Genomic DNA, 21280 nt, shown 5'->3' on the forward strand with positions numbered 1-21280 from the left:
TGTCAAGCAGGTAGGGCCTAAAATTTCAAATGGGTATAAATTCGTCAATTTTCAAACGATTTACTCCAAATTTGATGCGTTGCATCTTTGACTAGATATTCTGGTGTGTTTAAACGTCAGCACTAAAATGACTGCCGGGGACGGGTTTGCTACGCCTTGGCACCGCTTCTTGTTTGATTTGTGATAAGGCGCAAAAAGATGACACAGTTGTCTCTCCAACCACCAGTAAATTACTGTTTACGATTTACCGCAGCACAACATGGTTAGCAAGTTGATTCCATCTTAAACCCACATACAAACACACAATTTACCTGTATCGGAAACTGACCATAGGGCTCCAGAAAAGAACTCTAACCTCCATGGGTTAGGTCAGCTCACTTCTCGATGAACAATGTGTGATGGCAAGTTAGTGTGTGAAGTCACTCTGCTGGCCCCCTTGGAAGATGACAGATATTTGCTGAGTTGCTATAAGAAAAGAGAATGTCAGAACTCGAGGGCTTGCGAAGGAGGATGTGGTTTTACTCCTGAACGCAAACAAAAAACATAGACGCTGGTCCCTCAGTCGTTAATGAGATATATGCAGTTTAAGTGTTAGCTGATTTGCTGTGTAAGCCTATTTTGTACTCTCGATGCAAGTCCGCCAGTGATTGCATCGCACACCAGACAGTATTCTTTATCTCCCTTGTTTTTCTGTAATTATTTTTGTGGTAATATGTTTTCATAGTGAAAATGAGGGTAAACGCCGCGATGGTTTCTCTAACACCAATATTATCTTTGTAGTGTATTTGTTTGTCTTGTGTGTGTGTGTGTGTGTGTGTGTGTGTGTGTGTGTGTGTGTGTGTGTGTGTGTGTGTGTGTGTGTGTGTGTGTGTGTGTGTGTGTGTGTGTGTGTGTGTGTGTGATCCTTCACTACCATTCTCTCCTCCCTGTCCCATTTTGTGACTATGCATCTCTTAACCTCATTGTGTTGGTATGAGGTGCATAGTAAACACGTGAAAATACAAATTCACTCCCACGCCTGTCCCCTCGTACAACTTAAGGTGGCATCAGACTTGACAAAAGACGCCTAACATGTTAGACATTTTTTCTGGCCCAAATGATTAGCAAAACGGAGCCATCCTCCAATGAGAGAAGCTCTGACAGACTGTCTTGTGGTTATACAAACCTCTGTTAATTGGTGGTGTGCCTCTACCGTAATGAATGTACTACGGCAGAAGATAAAGAGGTCATTGGTAAAGTATATTGTTTGCAGGTAGTCAGTATAAACTTCGAGCAATAATTTTACAACACTAAAAGTAAAATCAAAGTAATTAAGGTCTTTAGGAACTTAGACACAGGGAAAGGATTCTTTTTACCTTATGCAAATAACACATTTAAACATAATTACCTCGTGCTCTAATGGAATATTTTAATTGTGTTTACGAAACTGATATGAAGCTCATCTGAGTATTAATCGCATTAACAAACCTGATACCACAATTGCTAACAAAAGGGCTAACATGATGGTAATTGTTGGCCCAGTGTGACGCTACCCTTACCCCCTCCAGCGTCCCATCACTCCCCCCCCCTCTCTCTCTCTCTCTCTCTCTCTCTTGTGTGTGTGTGTGTGTGTGTAAAATAAGGTTGAACTAAAGTATGCCATGTATGGATATGGGTTAGAAGTGGAAGCAGACGTTCTTCCATAACTGTTTTTTCAGCCTTGTAGTGTGGTGTGAAAGTAGCAAAAGAACTCACGATATTTTACTTTCCGTAGGATACGATTTAGTTTTGTAGAAAGAAAAAGAGACCTAGCAAGAATCCACACATTCTTCTTCTTGTGTTTCCTGCATAAGCAGATCCGAAACAAACGCATCGCTATGCGCTTGTTGCTGCCGAGGACACTCGGGCTTCAACCTCCATTTTATCTTTTAAATGGTTATCATGTATGTTCGCTCGATAAGGTATGAAGGTGAGGGGAGATGGAAAAAAGTATTTCATTGAGAAATACAGCAGGGATCCTTACTAAAACCCTTAAGGTCTTAAAGTGAGCATTAACTGCGCTCAAATGCATTTGTGATGGTGTGCAAAGAACAAACGGCTAAACGCAGATAACAATCCTTCAGTCGTCAGCCAGAGAGCTCGTTTATACAGTAACTAAAGTCATAGGCACATGGAAAAGCACAGGATGAGATTGGTTGTTGATCCTCAAGGAAGGGACACCTGCGTGTGCAAGGAACAATACTACACAGTCTCCCTAGGAAAATATTGTATTTAGAATCGGCCAAACATCAAGCATGGCGTGCTCGAAGACTAACACTAAAAATGGGGGTGAGTTAAACAGTACTATCTGCCACGCGGCCCCCGAGAAACACACTGACACCAAACATGACATGGAGCTGCTCTGGCATAACGGGCATGCCCATGCTAAATTTCAGCTCATCCCACCCAGCAGTATGACCTGCAAGGGTTCCCATTGTCTCGCGAAAAATCAGGCCCAAAAGCGGGGATGGCTCGCGCGCGACTATCAGCATGCAATCGTAATTTACACCATCTTTGTCAGCTCGTCTTTCCGCGTCTTTTGATGTATGGCACGTCAAAATCCGAGGGGGTCAAATGTGGACAGATATTCAGAGGCAACGCTTATTCGCATGGTATTCGTGATGTAATTGGATTTGATTGTAAGTTTGTTTGCGAGTTCGAACACTAGTGTGGGTAATATGTGGGCCTTCATCGATTTTAAGCTTTCTCTTTACTCAGGTGGTATCTGTTCCCGTAGAAGGATGTACGGGACTGATATGAAAGTGGAAATGCTTTTTTTTTTTTTTTTTTTTTCCCAGTGCTCTTGGTATAGAGGTGTCTTTGGTTAGCCAGGGATATAAAAATTCTATTCTATATAGGTTGTAATTTGATCTTCTGTGATCTCGAGGCCATCGTGTCCACCCCACAACTTACCTCTTCTCTTCCTCAACTTCCTCTTCTTTCTGTCTCTCACTCCAGTGATCAGACTGTTTCCACAATCCTATACTCTTTAATCATTCGCTTCTCTCAAAAGTCCTCCCCCCCCCTTCCTCCAAACTCACCTGTGCCTCTTCCCCCAGAGTGGGTACGTACGGACAGACAAGGAGGAGTACCTGATAGAGCCGGTGAAGGACCATTCCCGCCTGGCCCTGGACAGCCCTCAGCCCCACCTGGTGTACAAGCGATCAGCCCTCCCAACCCCGCACCACCACACCTGCGCTACCCAAGGTCAGTACTGGCACAAGGTCAGACATTAAGAATAGGATAGAGGACCGTATTCTAGGTGAACCTGGAGATATCTCAAAATCTCTTCCTTTGCGATTTATTCTGTACATTACGCTGAAATATTCTATATGAAATTTGTACAGTAATACGCAAGAGAAACTTATTGTGTAATACGCCATATCAGTCGTTAACGAAGAGGTAGGCCTACTACAGAACCTCGTAGGCCACCTAAAGTAAAACCTGTAGTCAAAGACAAGGTTAGGACTGAAGCTCCACGCCATTGAATCCCCCATCTTCAAAAACTGGTAGAAAGCATCATCACCCAAAGCACAGAACACAAAACCCACCAGAAGGACAGGAATATTCTTCGTAGGACACATTATATGAAAATTTGGTAATGCAGATATTTAACCACGCAATCACCAGAATTATGTCTGTCTTTCTGGTCTGCCACTGTCATATACAATTGACAGAACTTTCATTTACCACAGTTATAAGTTCACTGTTTTAATTCCTCACTGTAATGCTGCTACCAGTCACACCTGTTTCTTTAATACTGCCACCATGTACTATACATCTGCTCTGTTTTCTTTATTTTTTAATACTTTCACCGTTCATGTACACCTTCTTCTGTCCTACTGACTTTCTGTTTGTCTGTAGTTGCGTGCTTCACGCTAAATTATGCCTCCGGCCAAATACGAAATCTCTTTGGTGAGATTACGTTACCTTGTGCTCTTGTCACACACGGGTCCTCTTATTCCTACATGACTCGCTGTGATATGACGTGGGTGGACTGCTAGTTTAAGAGTCCTCTATATTGATGCTGTTGAAATAGGAGAACCTATAGTCCCCAGGTGAGACTGTGATGGAAAAGATGACTTGACTCGGTTACTCGGAGTCCAAAGAAAATGGAGGTTTGGCTGGGGAACTCTTAAATCCAAAGAGTGGCAAGTCAAGTGTCGTCCTGGGCTTTTCCTACATCTTAAGCTCGTCTCGCGTCCTGGGAGATGCCTGTACGCTTTTTGAAGATTATCCCGAGGTTTCACAGTTATCTAATTTATCCTTCAATGATTCTAAGGTTACCCACTGTATTATGTATGTTTTATGGGAGACTTACATTTATTTATTATAGCATTAGTTGTGACTTCTTGTTTAACCCTGCTCTGTCTGGCCGAACAGCTCTATCAACCACAGGTACGTAACTGCTTCTGTGGGGCCGTCCTATAGGTTGGGTAATGTAAAGTACATACACCATGTAGGGAACCAGCGCCCCCTTCTGGTAGACAGGCCTCGCCAGAGGTAAACCTGGGTTCATGCGTATGGTGAGGTGCAGGGAAACATGAGGAGGCTGGCTTTTGGACAGAAGCGGCAGCTGCTTAGCTCCACCCAGGGTACACAGCACCGCCATGTGTAGGATCCTCGTCAGGGCCTTGTATCACTTCCAAAAATATTTATTGGAGTTGAAACATATATTGTACATTAGTCCACTGCCTTTTGTAGAAATACAGAGTCAGTGGAAAGCCTCTTAACTTCTGTATTATCAAATGCTTTTAAAATCTGAAGAAATCTATTAGTTCTGTCATCTTTCAATAGTGAAAAATATGTAAGATAATTGATCAGTTTAATGCATGACTCATAATAATGAGTTGGAATTGTTCTGGTGGGCCGTTTTGTATCGCCGCTAATTAAAAATGTATTTTATTTAAATACGATTCCCAGAATTGAGCAACATACGGTAAGACGATTTACCGAACTATTGTATAATTACGTAATTATTTCTCTCTTCATACGCAAAATGAACTGTAGTAAATAAATTAATTCATTTGCTGTATCACTCCAGCGATGCGACAAACTGAAGTTATCAGAAACAAGACACCACTGTCCACCTTGGCACTGTTGGTCGTTAGTTTTACATCATCATCTTTCATTACAGGTGTCATCATCTTAAAGAATCTGACGTTTACTGACATCCAGAGGCATGTGCCGGTATATACGAGTATACAGCTTTATTAGCATAACTACTTCTTGTTGCAAAACTTCTCTGTTAATAGTAACGCTGCACCCAGTCTGTGTATCATTTGCAAGAGCAGAAATGAAATTAATTACTGTAATACTTTATTAATAAACTGGGGTAACAACAACAACAACAACAACAACGGGGTATTAGACATACCGGTAGTCCTTGACATCCACACCACAGCAGTGATTGGTATCCAGAGGGATGATCTCTAAATATTTCTTTATAATCCAGAGAGAGAGAGAGAGAGAGAGAGAGAGAGAGAGAAAGACCAGAAGCAGAAATAAAGGTGTTGGTGTTGAGCCTAGTAATGTGTGATGATGATGGTGGTGATGGTGGCTGCGGCGGCGATAGTGGAGTTGTGGTGGTGGTGGTAGTGTTCTTCTGGTGCTGTAGGGTTTGGTGGTGGTGATGGTGGTGGTGGTGGTGAAGTCTTGTGGTGATGGTGGTGATGGTCGTGGTAATGGTGGTGGTGGTGGTAGTGGTGGAGTTTTGTGGTGGTGGTGGTGATGGTAGGGGTAATGGTGGTGGTGGTGGTGGTGGTAATGGTGATGATGGTGGTGGTGGTGGTGGCAGTGGTGTGGTGCTGGTGGTTGTAGTGACGTGGTAGTGTTGGTGGTGGTGGTGAAGGTGGTTGTGGTAGCGAAGGATTCTGTGTTGGTAGTAGAGGATCCTGTGGTGGTGGTGGTAGTGGTGTGATGGTGGTGGTGGTGGTGGTAGTGGTGTGGTGATGATTGTAGTGGCGTGGTGGTGTTGGTGGTGGTGGTAGTGGAGGATTCTGTGTTTGCAGTGGAGGATCCTGTAGTGGTGGTGGTGGTAGTGGTAATGGTGATTATAGTGTAGGATTCTTTGGTGGTGGTGGTGGAGGATATTGTGGTGGTGGTGGTGGTAGTGGAGAATTCTGTGGTGGTGATGGAGAATTATGTGATGGTGGTGATGATCGTGGAGGATTTTGTGGTGGTGGTGGTGGTGATGGTAGTGTAGGATTATTTGGTGGTGATCGTGGTGGTGGTGCAGGATAATGTGGTGGTGGTGGTGGTGGTGGTAGTGGATTCTTTGCGGTGGTAGTGGTAGTGGAGGATTCTTTGGTGGTGTTGGTGGTGGTGGTGGTGGAGGAGGATATTGTGGTGTTGGTGGTGGAGGAGGATATTGTGGTGGTGGTGGTAGTGGAGGATTCTTTGGTGGTGGTGGTAGTGGAGGATATTGTGGTGGTGGTTTTGGTGGTGGAGGATATTGTGGTGGTGGTGGTGGTGGTGGTGGTTTTGGTGGTGGAGGATATTATGGTGGTGGTGGTGGTGGTTTTGGTGGTGGAGCATATTGTGGTTTTGGTGGTGGAGGATATTGTGGTGGTGGTGGCTTTGGTGGTGGAGGATATTGTGGTGATGGTTTTGGTGGTGGAGGATATTGTGGTGGTGATGGTTTTGGTGGGTGGAGGATATTGTGGTGGCGGTGGTGGTGAAGGATATTGTGGTGGTGGTTTTGGTGATGGTGGATAATGTGGTGGTGGTGGTGGTGGTTTTGGTGGTGAAGGATATTGTGGTGGTGTTGGTGGTGGTTTTGGTGGTGGAGGATATTGTGGTGGTGGCTTTGGTGGTGGAGGATATTGTGGTGGTGGTGGTGGTGGAGGATATTGTGGTGGTGGTTTTGGTGGTGGAGGATATTGTGGTGGTGGTTTTGGTGGTGGAGGATATTGTGGTGGTGGCTTTGGTGGTGGAGGATATTGTGGTGGTGGTTTTGGTGGTGGAGGATATTGTGATGGTGGTTTTGGTGGTGGAGGATATTGTGGTGGTGGCTTTGGTGGTGGAGGATATTGTGGTGGTGGTGGTGGTGGAGGATATTGTGGTGGTGGTTTTGGTGGTGGAGGATATTGTGGTGGTGGTGGTGGTGGTTTTGGTGGTGGAGGATATTGTGGTGGTGGTGGTGGTTTTGGTGGTGGAGGATATTGTGGTGGTGGTTTTGGTGGTGGAGGATATTGTGTTGGTGTTTTTGGTGGTGGAGGATATTGTGGTGGTGGTGATGGTTTTGGTGGTGGAGGATATTGTGGTGGTGGTTTTGGTGGTGGAGGATATTGTGGTGGTGGTGATGGTTTTGGTGGTGGAGGATATTGTGGTGGTGGTGATGGTTTTGGTGGTGGAGGATATTATGGTGGTGGTGGTGGTTTTGGTGGTGGAGGATATTGTGGTGGTGGTGATGGTTTTGGTGGTGGAGGATATTGTGGTGGTGGTGATGGTTTTGGTGGTGGAGGATATTGTGGTGGTGGTGATGGTTTTGGTGGTGGAGGATATTGTGATGGTGGTGGTTTTGGTGGTGGAGGATATTGTGGTGGTGGTTTTGGTGGTGGAGGATATTGTGGTGGTGGTTTTGGTGGTGGAGGATATTGTGGTGGTGGTGGTGGTTGTGGTGGTGGTGGTCGAGGATAAAGTGGTGGTGGTTTTGGTGGTGGAGGATATTGTAGTGGTGGTGGTGGTTTTGGTGGTGGAGGATATTGTGGTGGTGGTGGTGGTGGTGGAGGATATTGTGGTGGTGGTGGTGGTGGTTTTGGTATTGGAGGATATTGTGGTGGAGGTGGTGGTGGTTTTGGTATTGGAGGATATTGTGGTGGTGGTTTTGGTGGTGGAGGATATTGTGGTGGTGGTTTTGGTGGTGAATGATATTGTGGTGGCGTTTTTGGTGGTGGAGGTTATTGTGGTGGTGGTGGTGTTTTTGGTGGTGAAGGATATTGTGGTGGTGGTTTTGGTGGTGGTGGTTTTGGTGGTGGAGGATATTGTGGTTGTGGTTTTGGTGGTGGAGGATATTGTGGTTGTGGTTTTGGTGGTGGAGGATATTGTGGTTGTGGTTTTGGTGGTAGAGGATATTGTGGTTGTGGTTTTGGTGGTGGAGGATATTGTGTTGGTGGTATTGGTGGTGGAGGATATTGTGGTGATGGTTTTGGTGGTGGAGGATATTGTGGTGGTGGTATTGGTGGTGGAGGATATTGTGGTGGTGGTTTTGGTGGTGGAGGATATTGTGGTTGTGGTGATGGTGGTTTTGGTGGTGGAGGATATTGTGGTGGTGGTTTTGGTGGTGGAGGATATTGTGGTTGTGGTGATGGTGGTTTTGGTGGTGGAGGATATTGTGGTGGTGGTTTTGGTGGTGGAGGATGTTGTGGTTGTGGTGGTGGTGGTGGTGGAGGATATTGTGGTGGTGGTTTTGGTGGTGGAGGATATTGTGGTGATGGATTGGTGGTGGAGGATATTGTGGTGGTGGTGGTTGTGGTCTTGGTGGTTGAGGATATTGTGGTGGTGGTTTTGGTGGTGGAGGATATTGTGGTGGTGGTGGTGGTGGTTTTGGTGGTGGAGGATATTGTGGTGGTGGTGGTGGTGGTTTTGGTGGTGGAGGATATTGTGGTGGTGTTTTTGGTGGTGGAGGATATTGTGGTGGTGGTTTTGGTTGTGGAGGATATTCTGGTGGTGGTTTTGGTGGTGGAGGATATTGTGGTTGTGGTTTTGGTGGTGAAGGATATTGTGGTGGTGATGGTGGTGGTTTTGGTGGTGGAGGATATTGTGATGGTGGTGATTTTGGTGGTGGAGGATATTGTGGTGGTGGTGGTGGTTTTGATGGTGGAGGATATTGTGATGGTGGTGGTTTTGGTGGTGGAGGATATTGTGGTGGTGGTTTTGGAGGAGGACATTGTGGTGGTAGTGGAAGATTCTGTGGTGGTGGTGATGGTGATGGTAGTGGAGGATTCTGTGGTGGTGGTGGTGGTGGTGATGGTGATGGAGGATACAATGGTGGTGGTGGTGTAGTGGAGGATTCAGTGATGGTGGTGGTGGTAGTGGTAGTGGAGGATTCTTGGGTGTTGTGGTAGTGAAGATGGAGGGTTGTTTGATGATAGTGAATATTATAATTATTGTCTCTGCTGTTTTTGGTGGTGTTTATATTGTTATTGTTGCTGTTGTTGGTGGTGGTGGTGGATGTATTGTTATTGTTGCTGTTGTTGTTGGTGGTGGTGGATGTATTGTTATTGTTATTGCTGCTGTTGTTGTTGTTGTTTGTGGATGTATTGTTATTGTTGTTGCTGCTGTTGTTGGTGGTGGTGGTGGATGTATTGTTATTGTTGTTGCTGCTGTTGTTGGTGGTGGTGGTGGATGTATTGTTATTGTTGCTGTTGTTGGTGGTGGTGGTGGATGTATTGTTATTGTTGCTGTTGTTGTTGTTGGTGGTGGATGTATTGTTATTGTTGTTGCTGCTGTTGTTGTTGTTGTTTGTGGATGTATTGTTATTGTTGCTGTTGTTGTTGTTGTTGGTGGATGTATTGTTATTGTTGCTGTTGTTGTTGTTGTTTGTGGATGTATTGTTATTGTTGCTGTTGTTGTTGTTGTTGGTGGATGTATTGTTATTGTTGCTGTTGTTGTTGTTGTTGGTGGATGTATTGTTATTGTTGCTGTTGTTGTTGGTGGTGGATGTATTGTTATTGTTGCTGTTGTTGTTGTTGGTGGATGTATTGTTATTGTTGCTGTTGTTGTTGGTGGTGGATGTATTGTTATTGTTGTTGCTGCTGTTGTTGTTGTTGTTTGTGGATGTATTGTTATTGTTGTTGCTGCTGTTGTTGTTGTTGTTTGTGGATGTATTGTTATTGTTGCTGTTGTTGTTGTTGTTGGTGGATGTATTGTTATTGTTGTTGCTGCTGTTGTTGTTGTTGTTTGTGGATGTATTGTTATTGTTGCTGTTGTTGGTGGTGGTGATGGATGTATTGTTATTGTTATTGTTGCTGTTGTTGTTTGTGGATGTATTATTATTGTTATTGTTGCTGTTGTTGATGGTGGTGGTGGATGTATTGTTATTGTTATTGTTGTTGCTGCTGTTGTTGGTGGTGGATGTATTGTTATTGTTGCTGTTGTTGTTGGTGGATGTATTGTTTTGTTGCTGTTGTTGGTGGTGGTGATGGATATGATAATGGTGGTGGTGGTGTTGGTGGTACAAGGTCCCCTAGTGGACCGACAGTAATTCGAGACTGGTGGTACCCCGTCACACACACACACACACACACACACACACACACACACACACACACACGAAGTGTCATACCAGTACATCTGTCCGAATTCATTCATCCAGATCTATCAGTCAGTCAATCTATCTATCAATCAATCTATCTATCTATCTATCTATCTATCTATCTATCTATCTATATCTATATCTATATCTATATATCTATATATATATATATATATATATATATATATATATATATATATATATATATATATATATATATATATATATATATATATATATATATATATATATATATATGTTGTCTCGGTACTTGACAGACTAACCTCTAAGTTTAATCTTGTGCTGATTATTAATAAAGCTGCAATACCAACAACAGTTCAGTTGTCAGCCGTTGAGGAGGTCCAATTACCAATGAACTTATGAAGGAAAGTGATGTGCCTCATAAATCACCCATAAGGTTAAACACAACTGTAACCCCATAATGGATAGGAATTGCAGCCATGTTGATACGAGATTTTTTGTTCAAAATCTACCGTAGCATTGCCTCTTGTAGTTAGTGTGTCAAGTTAAGGGCACCGTATGTAAACATATCTATATATATCTATATCTATCTATCTATCTCTCTCTCTCTCTCTCTCTCTCTCTCTCTCTCTCTCTATATATATATATATATATATATATATATATATATATATATATCCCCCCCAAAAAAAAAAACTTGGAGAAAGTCCTACGCAGAAAGCCCTGGAGTAAAACTGTTGTTTTTGAGAACACAGGGGCAAAGATTAGGGTCAGTGGGTTGGATAAACTTTTACTTAGCAAAATCAGCTTAAACTGTGTTTATCCAATTAGACCAGACTTGAAGGAGTGAGTGACAGACAGGCATGAAAGAAGCGATTCAGTTTTGAGAGCAATAAATTAAAGGTCAAGGTCACAGGGCAAGGTCAAATTTTGACCAGTGTGTTTGCCTGTTAACAAAATAACTCCGTTTTCCTCCTATTTTGGCCACCTTGGTGACAGGATTAAGGGTCAGCTAAAGAATTAGTATAGTATATACTGTATTTATACAGTATATATATATATATATATATATATATATATATATATATATATATATATATATATATATATATATATATATATATATGTATATTTATATATCTAAATATATATGTATATTTATATATCTAAATATATATATTTATATGTATACTTACATATTTATGTGTGTGTGTGTGTGTGTGTGTGTGTGTGTGTGTGTGTGTATACAAGAACAATTGGTCAAAGGTTGAAGTCAAATGGCAAGGTCACTCCCCACAGAAGCCAAACTTTGTGCATTGGTTGAGGATGAGGTATAACTAAAAGTGTTCGTTTTTGAGAATATTCAGTCAAAGGCCATGGCTATACTGAAATGTCAAAGGTTAAGTTTACAGGGCAACATCAGCTCAAACAACTTTGATCTGACTGAATGAAACTTGGTGGGTGGGTTAGGGACCACGGCAAGAAAGAACAATCAATCAAAGGTCAAGGTTACATGACAAGGTCTTAGTTTGACCCGTGAGCCTGTGCGTGAAGAATATAAAGCAGTTTTGATTTGATTTGGATCAAACTTGATGGATGAGTTGAGGATCACTCAAAATCTTCACCTAGTGTCTTTTTGTGTAATAGGTCAAAGGTCAGGGTTACCTGGGAAGGACAACTTACACAGTGTTGATGCCATATATACTAAAGATTGTGGAAGGGTTCAGGTTAAGACTAGTATAAAATGTGGTTCGATTTTGACAACAATCACTCAAAGGTCAAGGTCACAAGAAAAGGTCAAAGATCAAGGTCGGTGAGCAAAGTCAACTCAAATCTTTTCTGGTTTGAGCCAATGTTTGTGGAGGGGTGAAGGAATAGGCATGAATTAATTACATACATATATACATACACACATTTTATATATATATATATATATATATATATATATATATATATATATATATATATATATATATATATATATATATATATATATATACAGTATATATATTAGTAATATGTCGACGGTCAAGTTCATTGTCTCAGGGCAAAGCCTGGTACTTGGCCATAAACCAGTTGGTGGTCGCTGGTGTTGCGCTTTTTGAATCATTTGCTAATTTGTCAGGCTATCTATTAGCGTGTGTGCCTTCTGCCTCGCTAATTCCACGCTGTCCACACGTGTCTCCACATGCAGAGCGCAACATCCAAATTTCACTGTCAGCTCATAATAGCTTTTTTCCGTTCCTTTTTTTTTTTTTTTTATACTTTATAACTGAGGCTCAGTAGATGGGGAATGGAGGCAGAAGCAGTCTTCCCTCATACTCTGTCTGTTATTTAATTACCCGTTCTCCGTTTTCATTCGGTTCGTCTGTTTGTTTGTCTCTCAGTCTGTCTGTTGACAACTTTACGTGAAAACTACTGGTGCGACTTTAACTAAAATTACAGAGATGATGGACAATGACATTCTGACAACCTGAATAAATTTTGGGCCAAATTGGGCCAAGGCCCAGGCTGTAGACCCAAAATATTTAAAAAAATAAAAATTCGCCATGACTCCTTTCAAATTCATCATATCGCATGAAACCAAAACCTATAGGTGCATCTTTCAAATCTGCATCCTACAACATGCCTCATTACATCAGGGGGGTCACCCCCCAGTTAGCGGCAGGGAGGTTAGTGTCAGGTGGGTCAGGGCTAAATTTTCAAATGGCCATAAAATTGTAAATTTTCACCCATGTACTCGAAATTTGATATGTAACACCTTTGACTAGATATCCTGTTGTGTTTATTCGTCAGCACAAAAATGGATGCCGGGGACGGGTTTGCTGTGCCTTGGCACCGCTTCTTTTGAATGCATTTCTTTATGTAACATTCCCCTCAGATGTTAAAATTGGGTACTCTCAGTCTCTCTGTGCGAGCAGACCCATCAGCCGCAGACAAGCAACTGCCCTTGCAGGGCCGTCCCGTGCAATGACTTGATGTTCCCCTGCGGCAGGTAGTACCTCGGCGAGGCAAGGCACGGGGAAGTGCATGGAGGTTCGGTTCCTTGATGGACGCAGCAGTTGCGTCTCATGCGTCTCTTCATCCAGCTAACAGGGACACCACAGTAGGCTCCTCATCGTTTCGTTATTTGGTTACCACCCAGAGCAGGATAAGGTTTCCTGAGTTACAGGAAAGCATTAATCTTGTCACTCAATGTAGAGCCACCTGAAGTGGAATGAAAAGTAATAAACAATGATAATAAGAAGTATGAGAGACGTAAGAAGAGAGGAAGGCAGACACAGAAAAAGAATGATAAAGGTAAAGGAAGAAGTAGGCAACTCTGAATCTACTGAGTGGACGATGGTTGCCACCACCCACCACCTTTCTTTCAGTAGCAGACAGTATCCTGCATATCAGTTCGATCGTTTTCACCCACTATTTTGCTGGCACATAATAGGGATGGGATGATGATGATGATGATGATGATGATGATGATGTCTGTATACCGGTAGTATGTTCAAGTTTTATCTCTTCCCATTCTTCCCACTGTGTGCCTCTCTTTTCCTCTACACTGTCCTTGTCCTTGTCCCTGTCAGCTTGACCTGTCATCCCGCCGTCACCTTTGACCCCTCTCCATTCTCCAAAGAGCGGAGAGGCAGGGTTCGCTCCCGTGGGACTTTTTCTTTTCGCGTTTTTATGGAGCTTAGACATCCGTGGTGAAAATCCTCAATATATATATATATATATATATATATATATATATATATATATATATATATATATATATATATATATATATATATTCAAGAATGGGGCTGAGGCATTATTTTCGGCTTCGAGGTCAAGTGAGACCAGTGTGGCATAGGTGTGAAAAGTCATGAGTCAGAGCAGTGGAAATGTGTGTTAAAAATAATGAGAGTTTCACAGTTATTAAGGATTTAGGAACAACTTTTATGAATGTTGTGGAATAGGTCGAGATGAGTGGATGGTAAGATCCTTTAGAGAAAATGACACATGGCGATGTGGTGGCAAGGGTATGTGTGCGTATGAAGGTGGGAGAAAATGAAGATGACTTGATAATGGTAAGCGAATGTTGGGGAAAGTTTCATTTGTAAGTTCAGCAAGCAAAGGAAGTAACAAAGGATGGAAATGGATGGACGTATTTGTGTATGGAGATTCACTTAACAAGGTTATCATCTCTTTATTAACCCATTCACCGTGGCTGGTATACTTGGGTATTTTATAAACAAGGAACATTTTGCTCAGCTTCTAGTAGTCAAAAACTTGAAAGTACGATTATATATCGAGTAATTCTTTTTTCTGCTGTAGGTGTACATAAGTCAATTTTGTACAGGCTAACATCCAACGACTTTGTTCATTCAGTAGAAATCCTAATAGTCAAAGGGTTAATCTGGAAGTAGACTGAATAGTTGTGTCCTTCAAACGATTGTGAGGAGTATAGTATAAGAATAAGTGTGTTCATTGACCGTGTACCTGCTTCGAACCGGCATAATCGTCAGTCGGCAAATCGTCAGCTGACAGAGCAATCAGTACAAGTAACTACCGCCTCTGAATAACCGTCACCTAATATTACCTTCAAAAGAACAAGTGAAGCAAACTAAAATGTCTTGTGTAGCTTGTTCATGCCACTTTAGGTGCCGTTACATCCGCTTCTTTGGTCTTATCAGCCATGTTCAAACCCAGAGCAGTCAAAGTTCATTTTTGTCAAGTCAGGTTTAGAATATTCATTATTTATCATCTGAGGTCAGTTTAGTGACATTCAGGTGGTTCAGTTAGGTTAGGTTAATTCAGGACATTTAATGTTCGTTCAGATCCTTCACATCCAGTTTGCTGTAGTTGGATCATTTCATACAATACCAGTTACATCCATCTGGGGCCATCAATGTCTCTTCAGCTCCAGTCATACTCATCGCAGTGTCTCTTCAGTTCCAGCCAGGTTCATTGCATCCCTTTTGGCTTTGTCAAGTCATTTCACATCAACTTAGGGCAGTTTCAATCCAGGTAACTTAATTCAGGTCCAGTTATGCCCTTCCAGGTCTTTCACATCCATCCAGGCTCAGTTAGGCCGATTCAGGTCTGTTCAGAGCCAGTCAGTTCTTATTAAGTCCATTCAGCACCTGCTCGTCCAGTCATACACAGTCACGTCAAAACATGTCACATGATTCTCATCCATTCAGCTCACATTAACTCAACGAAGCAATTTTTTGCTTTAGTTTGCCATGATTAGAACTACGTGAGTCAATGAAGGACTAGTTACATCAGTTTAGATCCTTTTAGGTCACTTCAGATCCATAACATTGCTTTAGGTCATGCCTGTGGAGGTGTGTGCCAACAAGGTCCATTGATATCAGTGAGGTTTCGGTTAGATCAGTATTTATCCATTAACTTCAGGTCCAGGCAGGTCTATTCAGGCCCAGTTAGGCTCATGCAGATAGATAAGGTTCAGTCAGGTTCTGCAGATCCATTCAGGCTCCGTTAGGTCAAACTCGGATCTGATGAGAGATTTCACGACGCAGGTAATATTACGATGATGATGATGACAGTAATGCCAGCCAGAAATAATAATCTTGGTGTCTGTTTTGCTACCAGTCCTTACCTTGTGTTGGCGACAGCAAGTTATACATTTGATATCCGAATATTACAATTTTCACTCTCTAATCCACTCACACAACACTGGAATAAAGTTTTTCGTGGTCATCAGTTTGAGAAGCCAGGCCTCCCATACGCTGGACCACACACACTAAAATATTCACTCTCTTTATAGCAAAATATTACGATTTGGTCCACACTGAATGGTACTACACAACACGACAGTAATTTTGTATCAGTGTTATTGAAATGTTGCTAATGTTTGCAGAGAGAGAGAGAGAGAGAGAGAGAGAGAGAGAGAGAGAGAGAGAGAGAGAGAGGGGTTAATACCTGACATTAGACTTGGCATATATGTAGCAGGCGGTAATGTAGGTGAACTGTGACGTAAACAGACACGCGCACAGCTTCACATATTGGCTTACATGACACTGGTAATCTGATTCAGAGAGAGAGAGAGAGAGAGAGAGAGAGAGAGAGAGAGAGAGAGAGAGAGAGGGTGGGGGAGCACATTTACTATATATAATAAATCACCAAGAAAAACGAGAAAAACCCTAATCTCTCTCTCTCTCTCTCTCTCTCTCTCTCTCTCTCTCTCTCTCACACACACACACACACACACACACACACACACACACACACATGGGGGTGGTGGCCAAAGGTTGAGGAGGACAGTGAGTGCCTGTGAGGTGAGGTGAGGTGGGGTCACTGACAGCCTCCTGGGAGTGACGTCCTTGCTCTACCACATCTTCCTTCACTCATGGCTTCATCTGTGTGTGTGTGTGTGTGTGTGTGTGTGTGTGTGTGTGTGTGTGTGTGTGTGTGTGTGTGTGTGTGTGTGTGTGTGTGTGTGTGTGTCTGAGTATGTGTGTTATGGCATGCAGACGTCGCTTGTCGTTCCCGTTAATCACAGAAGCAAATTTGTTTCTATTTGTTTATGCCTTTAGATATCCGTTACTTTTTTACTCAGATAGATACCTGTCTGTGTGCAAATTAACTAACTTTCATCTGTGTTGTAGATCGCTAGGTAAGCATGAGCAATGCAGGCTTACTTTGGTGCTGCTGCTTGTGCTGCTGCTGCTGCTGCTGCTGCTGTTGTTACTGGGAGAAAGCTATAATCGAAACCTTCACCACACTCACAACACCTGCAACACCCATCTTTATTGAATGTTCTCTCTCTGCCTTGCTCTGCCATTATCAGCCTGACCCGCCTCACCCAGCCCCCACTCCCTTCACTGCTGCCACTCCTGCTGTCCCTCCACCGCTTTCATCTCTGTTCTCCCTCCTTCAAATCCCTCTGCTTCCTCCCCTATTTTGTAACTCGTTTTATTATTAACCATGAGTAGAATTGCTAACATGCAAGAGGAAGAATGATGTTGACGGTGAAGCAGGAATCGGTACAATTACTACAATTTGAGACAAGAAGGAGCATTGGGAGAGTGCAGCACCCACACCCTACAAATGGCCCAAGAGTTGAATATTTGACTTTGCTCTGTGGCTTTAACTTTTGACTGATTGTCCTCAGGACTGATTTCATTTTTGCCTTAGCCTAAATCCTTCCACTAAGTTTGGTTAAGATTGCACAAAAACTTTGTGAGTTGACTTTGCCCTGTGACACTGGCCTTTGACCTAATGATCTCAAAATCAAAAAATTTCGTCCTTGGCTTATCCTCAGTTGTACCAACAAGTTTGGTCTAAATTGATCAGAAACATTTGAATTAAAGGGTTGAACGTTTGACCTTGATCTCTGGCCGATTATTCATAAAACTGAACCCCCGAATCGCTCCACAGAGTTTGGTCTAAATCGAATGAAAACTGTTTTAGCTGCCTTGCCATGTGGCCTTCACCTTTGATTTACTGTAATTTATAGCAATAGGTTGGCTCCAGGGCTGATTCAAACCTTTCTGCCAATTTTGGTTAGAATGAAATCAAATGTTTTAGTTAGTTTGTTCACACACAGACACACATGGATCGAAGTTTGACTTTGCTTTGTAACTTTGATTGTTGACTGAGGGTTCTTAAGACAGAATCCCTTCGTCTTGCTTTACTGTCAACCACTGCACTATGTTTGGTCTACGTCGAATCTCAACTGTTTAAACCGACCTTGCCATGCCACCTTGACCGTTTACCTTTCCCTGTGACCTTTGTCTTTGACCGATTGTTCGAATCCATTAATGCTTTCCTTTCCTCAACCCTATCCACAAAATTTGGACTAAATCGTATAAAAATGGGCTTTAATTAATCTTGCTATTTGACTCTAACCTTTGACCTCTTGTTTTCAAAAGCTGTAGGTAATCCCCTTGGTTGATCCTCAACACTTTCGTCAAATTTAGTCTACTCTTCTTTTACTCTTAAATTTTCCATCAAGTCTGATCTAAATGGATCATATCTTTCCCATTTGACTTAGTCATGTGATCTTGGCCTTTGAGCTATCGATCTAAACAACAACAGTTGAACACCTTGGCTGACCCTCAACACTTCCATCAAGTTTCAGTAATATTAGATGATGTATGTTTAAATTAGTTTGCTAACAAAGACCAAATTACGACGACACACAGGCCGAGCAAAATAATTCACTCCGCTTACTATGTGCACACCGCAGGTGTAACAAATGTTAGGTTACTGACACAGTATAGCAAGGAGAGAGAGAGAGAGAGAGAGAGAGAGAGAGAGAGAGAGAGAGAGAGAGAGAGCAGTGACAAAGATTTTTACGTTGACAAGGTAGTACGTAAGCATGAATGAGCAATAACCCCTTAAGTCTGACGACATAATCTTTCATTTTATTCTTGCCACCTCCAGACGATTTTCTCAGACTTCGGAAAGAAAATGTATACTGAACCGCTTAATGGAGACTGGATATATTACCATCCAGAAAAGTCTCCCCTTAATTGAATAAAACAGTCCAATGGCAGCAGAACTAGAGTGAAATATCTGTCACGGGACGGAAGAGGTTAAAACAAATGTCCGGATTCCATGGCGTCACAGATGGAAAGTATTAGGGAAAGAGGCTGACCTTAAACATAATATTCCCTCATGTCCTCCTCTCGGCACCTTTCATACTCCCTTGCCGCAGGTTTCTTCTCTTACGCCTTCATTCCTCTCTGCTCACCCTGGCATTTTCACGTCCCTCCATTTCTTTAGCATCCCCTTTCCTCTTTCCTTTCCCTCCCTCACATTCCATCCCCCCTCTTCCTCTCTCGCTAACTCCCCCATCCTGCTTAACATTTCCCTTGCACTTTCTCTAACACTTTTTTTTTTTTTATACCATTATTCCTCCTTCTAAATTTCGATTGCTGTTATACATTATTTTTAGCATATTTTATCGTTCTTTACCCTCCTCTCCTTCCCCTTCTACACTCCTTCCCTAACTTTCCCACACTGTTGTTAGTCTTCTACCCTGCCTACCACAGCTCTTCCATCCACTTCACTTTGCACGTAATTTTTCTTTTTTTAATACCCTCATTTTCCTTCTCAATACCTTTGACATATTAAACAAGTATTCATTTCCCTTCTTCGTTCCCCTTCCTACATGCCTACCTCTTACGCATTCCCAGCCATTCAGTCCCCCCTTATCTTTAACACACACATCTTTATATTCCCACTCCTATTTTTCCAGTAGTTCTTACACTTATTTCATTATATCATCCACATCCCCCCATTCCTTGCCCACCCCATGTTCCTTCCCTGACTCTCTTCCTCCCCTTCCACTCTCCCAGTCTCCCAGTCGTCGTTTTACCTTTGCCCTTATATGTTTTTGATACTTTCATTCTCCCTCCTTTTCCTTTAGGTTTTGCAGATTTTTCAGTTATCGTTCAGTTCCTTCCTTTTCTTTTCCTTCCCACATTCCTTCCCTCACCCTCTTCCACCCATCTGCACACTCTCAGTTTCTCAGTGTTCTTCCGCTTTCCATTACACATTTTTAGTCCCCACGCCGTAGTGTGGAGTACTTGCTAAGTTTCTTTCATTTACTCAATCATTCTTTGTGTCTCTGTTTCTTTGTGTCTTCTTTTTCTTCTTCTTCTTCTTATTCTTCTTTCTTTTTTTCTAAACACTTTTCATTTTAGTGCCATTTCTGTATTTCTAAACATTAGAGTCTGAGCTAGTGAAATTATTTCTTGGGCAAATACTCCCAGATACTCTTTCCATTTTTTAATTTAAGCCCTTTACAGGGATTACGGGGTCAAAGGTCAAACCACACAAATACATAAATTTTGGGATCCTATGTTCTTTTAGATTCATTAATGATCAAGGTAGTATTTACATAAGTATATTGGTGAACTGAGGTTGTGGGAGGCTATCTTGCATTATCTTGGGAATGATGGCAGCATTTATGGATATCTTCATTCCTCTTTCGTTTCGCCTGGCTCATACACATTATTTGCATCATCAGTAATCATTTCCCACTTTTCCATCTCCTCATCGTACTCCTCTTCAAGCTCTTTTCCTTCCTTTTGCATTGGCCAAACCTCCCTGGGCCATATTTTCGGGGGCTTAGCAAACTTTCTTACACATTCTCATATGCCTTTTCTTTTGAGTATTACATTAATATATTCTCTTTCATGTTTTTTACACTTTTATAATATCCACACTCTTTGTGTATGTGACATCAGGGAGAATATTAACACAACATACGCAGAAATAAACTGGTAAGGAAGAGGTGTCAGGGAATCTCAAAAGCTGACGAGAGTATTGCATCGGTCCTCCCCTCCCTGCTTACCACACCTACACTCGCGTTATTAATCCATTGGCACGTCCTGGGTCCCACATAAAGAGGCGAGAGTACAGCCCACATTTTGTATTCCTGCTAAGTTTAATAATGGCTCTACACGTACTGCTGCAGTTCTGAGGCAGTGTGACGGAGCTTTTGACAACAACTGTACATCGCTTTTTCCTCCCGTCACTATAGACCTCACTGCAGGCTGTATCGTAGCCTTCGTCGCATCTCCCCCGTAACGGTTCTTTGTGTGTATTACACCTTGTTATTCTCCAGCACAGTATGTTACTGATTTTGCGTAATTAATGACGTGATTTGTCCCAGCAACATGGAAGGGGGTAAAAGGTGCACTATGCAAAATAAATCGCTAAGGAAGTGGTGCTGGGAAATCTCCCATGCCATCTCCAAAAGAGCTCTATGTCTCCTCTTTCCCCTCCCTCCATCTTGTTTCCCTCCCACAACCATTCACCCCTCCACAGTCCATATCGCTCTGCCTATTTCTTTCTTCTTTTCTCTCTTCCCTTTCGTTCCTCTGTTCTTCCTAACATCCTCCCCCACCCTGCCCCTTTTCTGTCCTCTCTTTCCTCTACCTTTGTTGTCCCCCCACTCATTCTGTCTTGTATCCCACTTTATTCCACTTGTCTCCTGCACCTCCCTATTCCTCCCCCTGTCCCCAGTCTTTCCCTGCTCCCTTCCACTCTGACGTCTTGTGAGACTGA

At 42.5% G+C, this 21280-nt stretch overlaps 1 protein-coding gene across 1 annotated transcript in view; it reads left to right on the plus strand.

Annotated features, from left to right (window-relative positions):
- Positions 1-21280, plus strand: part of LOC145405310 (A disintegrin and metalloproteinase with thrombospondin motifs 6-like) — a 278205-nt gene that overhangs the window by 94228 nt on the left and 162697 nt on the right. The window contains exon 4 of the mRNA XM_080276730.1: positions 3078-3225. Within this exon, the coding sequence (XP_080132856.1) occupies positions 3078-3225 (148 nt within the window). The remainder of the gene's footprint in view (positions 1-3077; positions 3226-21280) is intronic.

Source organism: Coenobita brevimanus, chromosome 66, assembly GCF_032717465.1.
Source record: "Coenobita brevimanus isolate Jiangsu-jjx chromosome 66, ASM3271746v2, whole genome shotgun sequence".
Classification (NCBI taxonomy): Eukaryota; Metazoa; Arthropoda; class Malacostraca; order Decapoda; family Coenobitidae; genus Coenobita; species Coenobita brevimanus.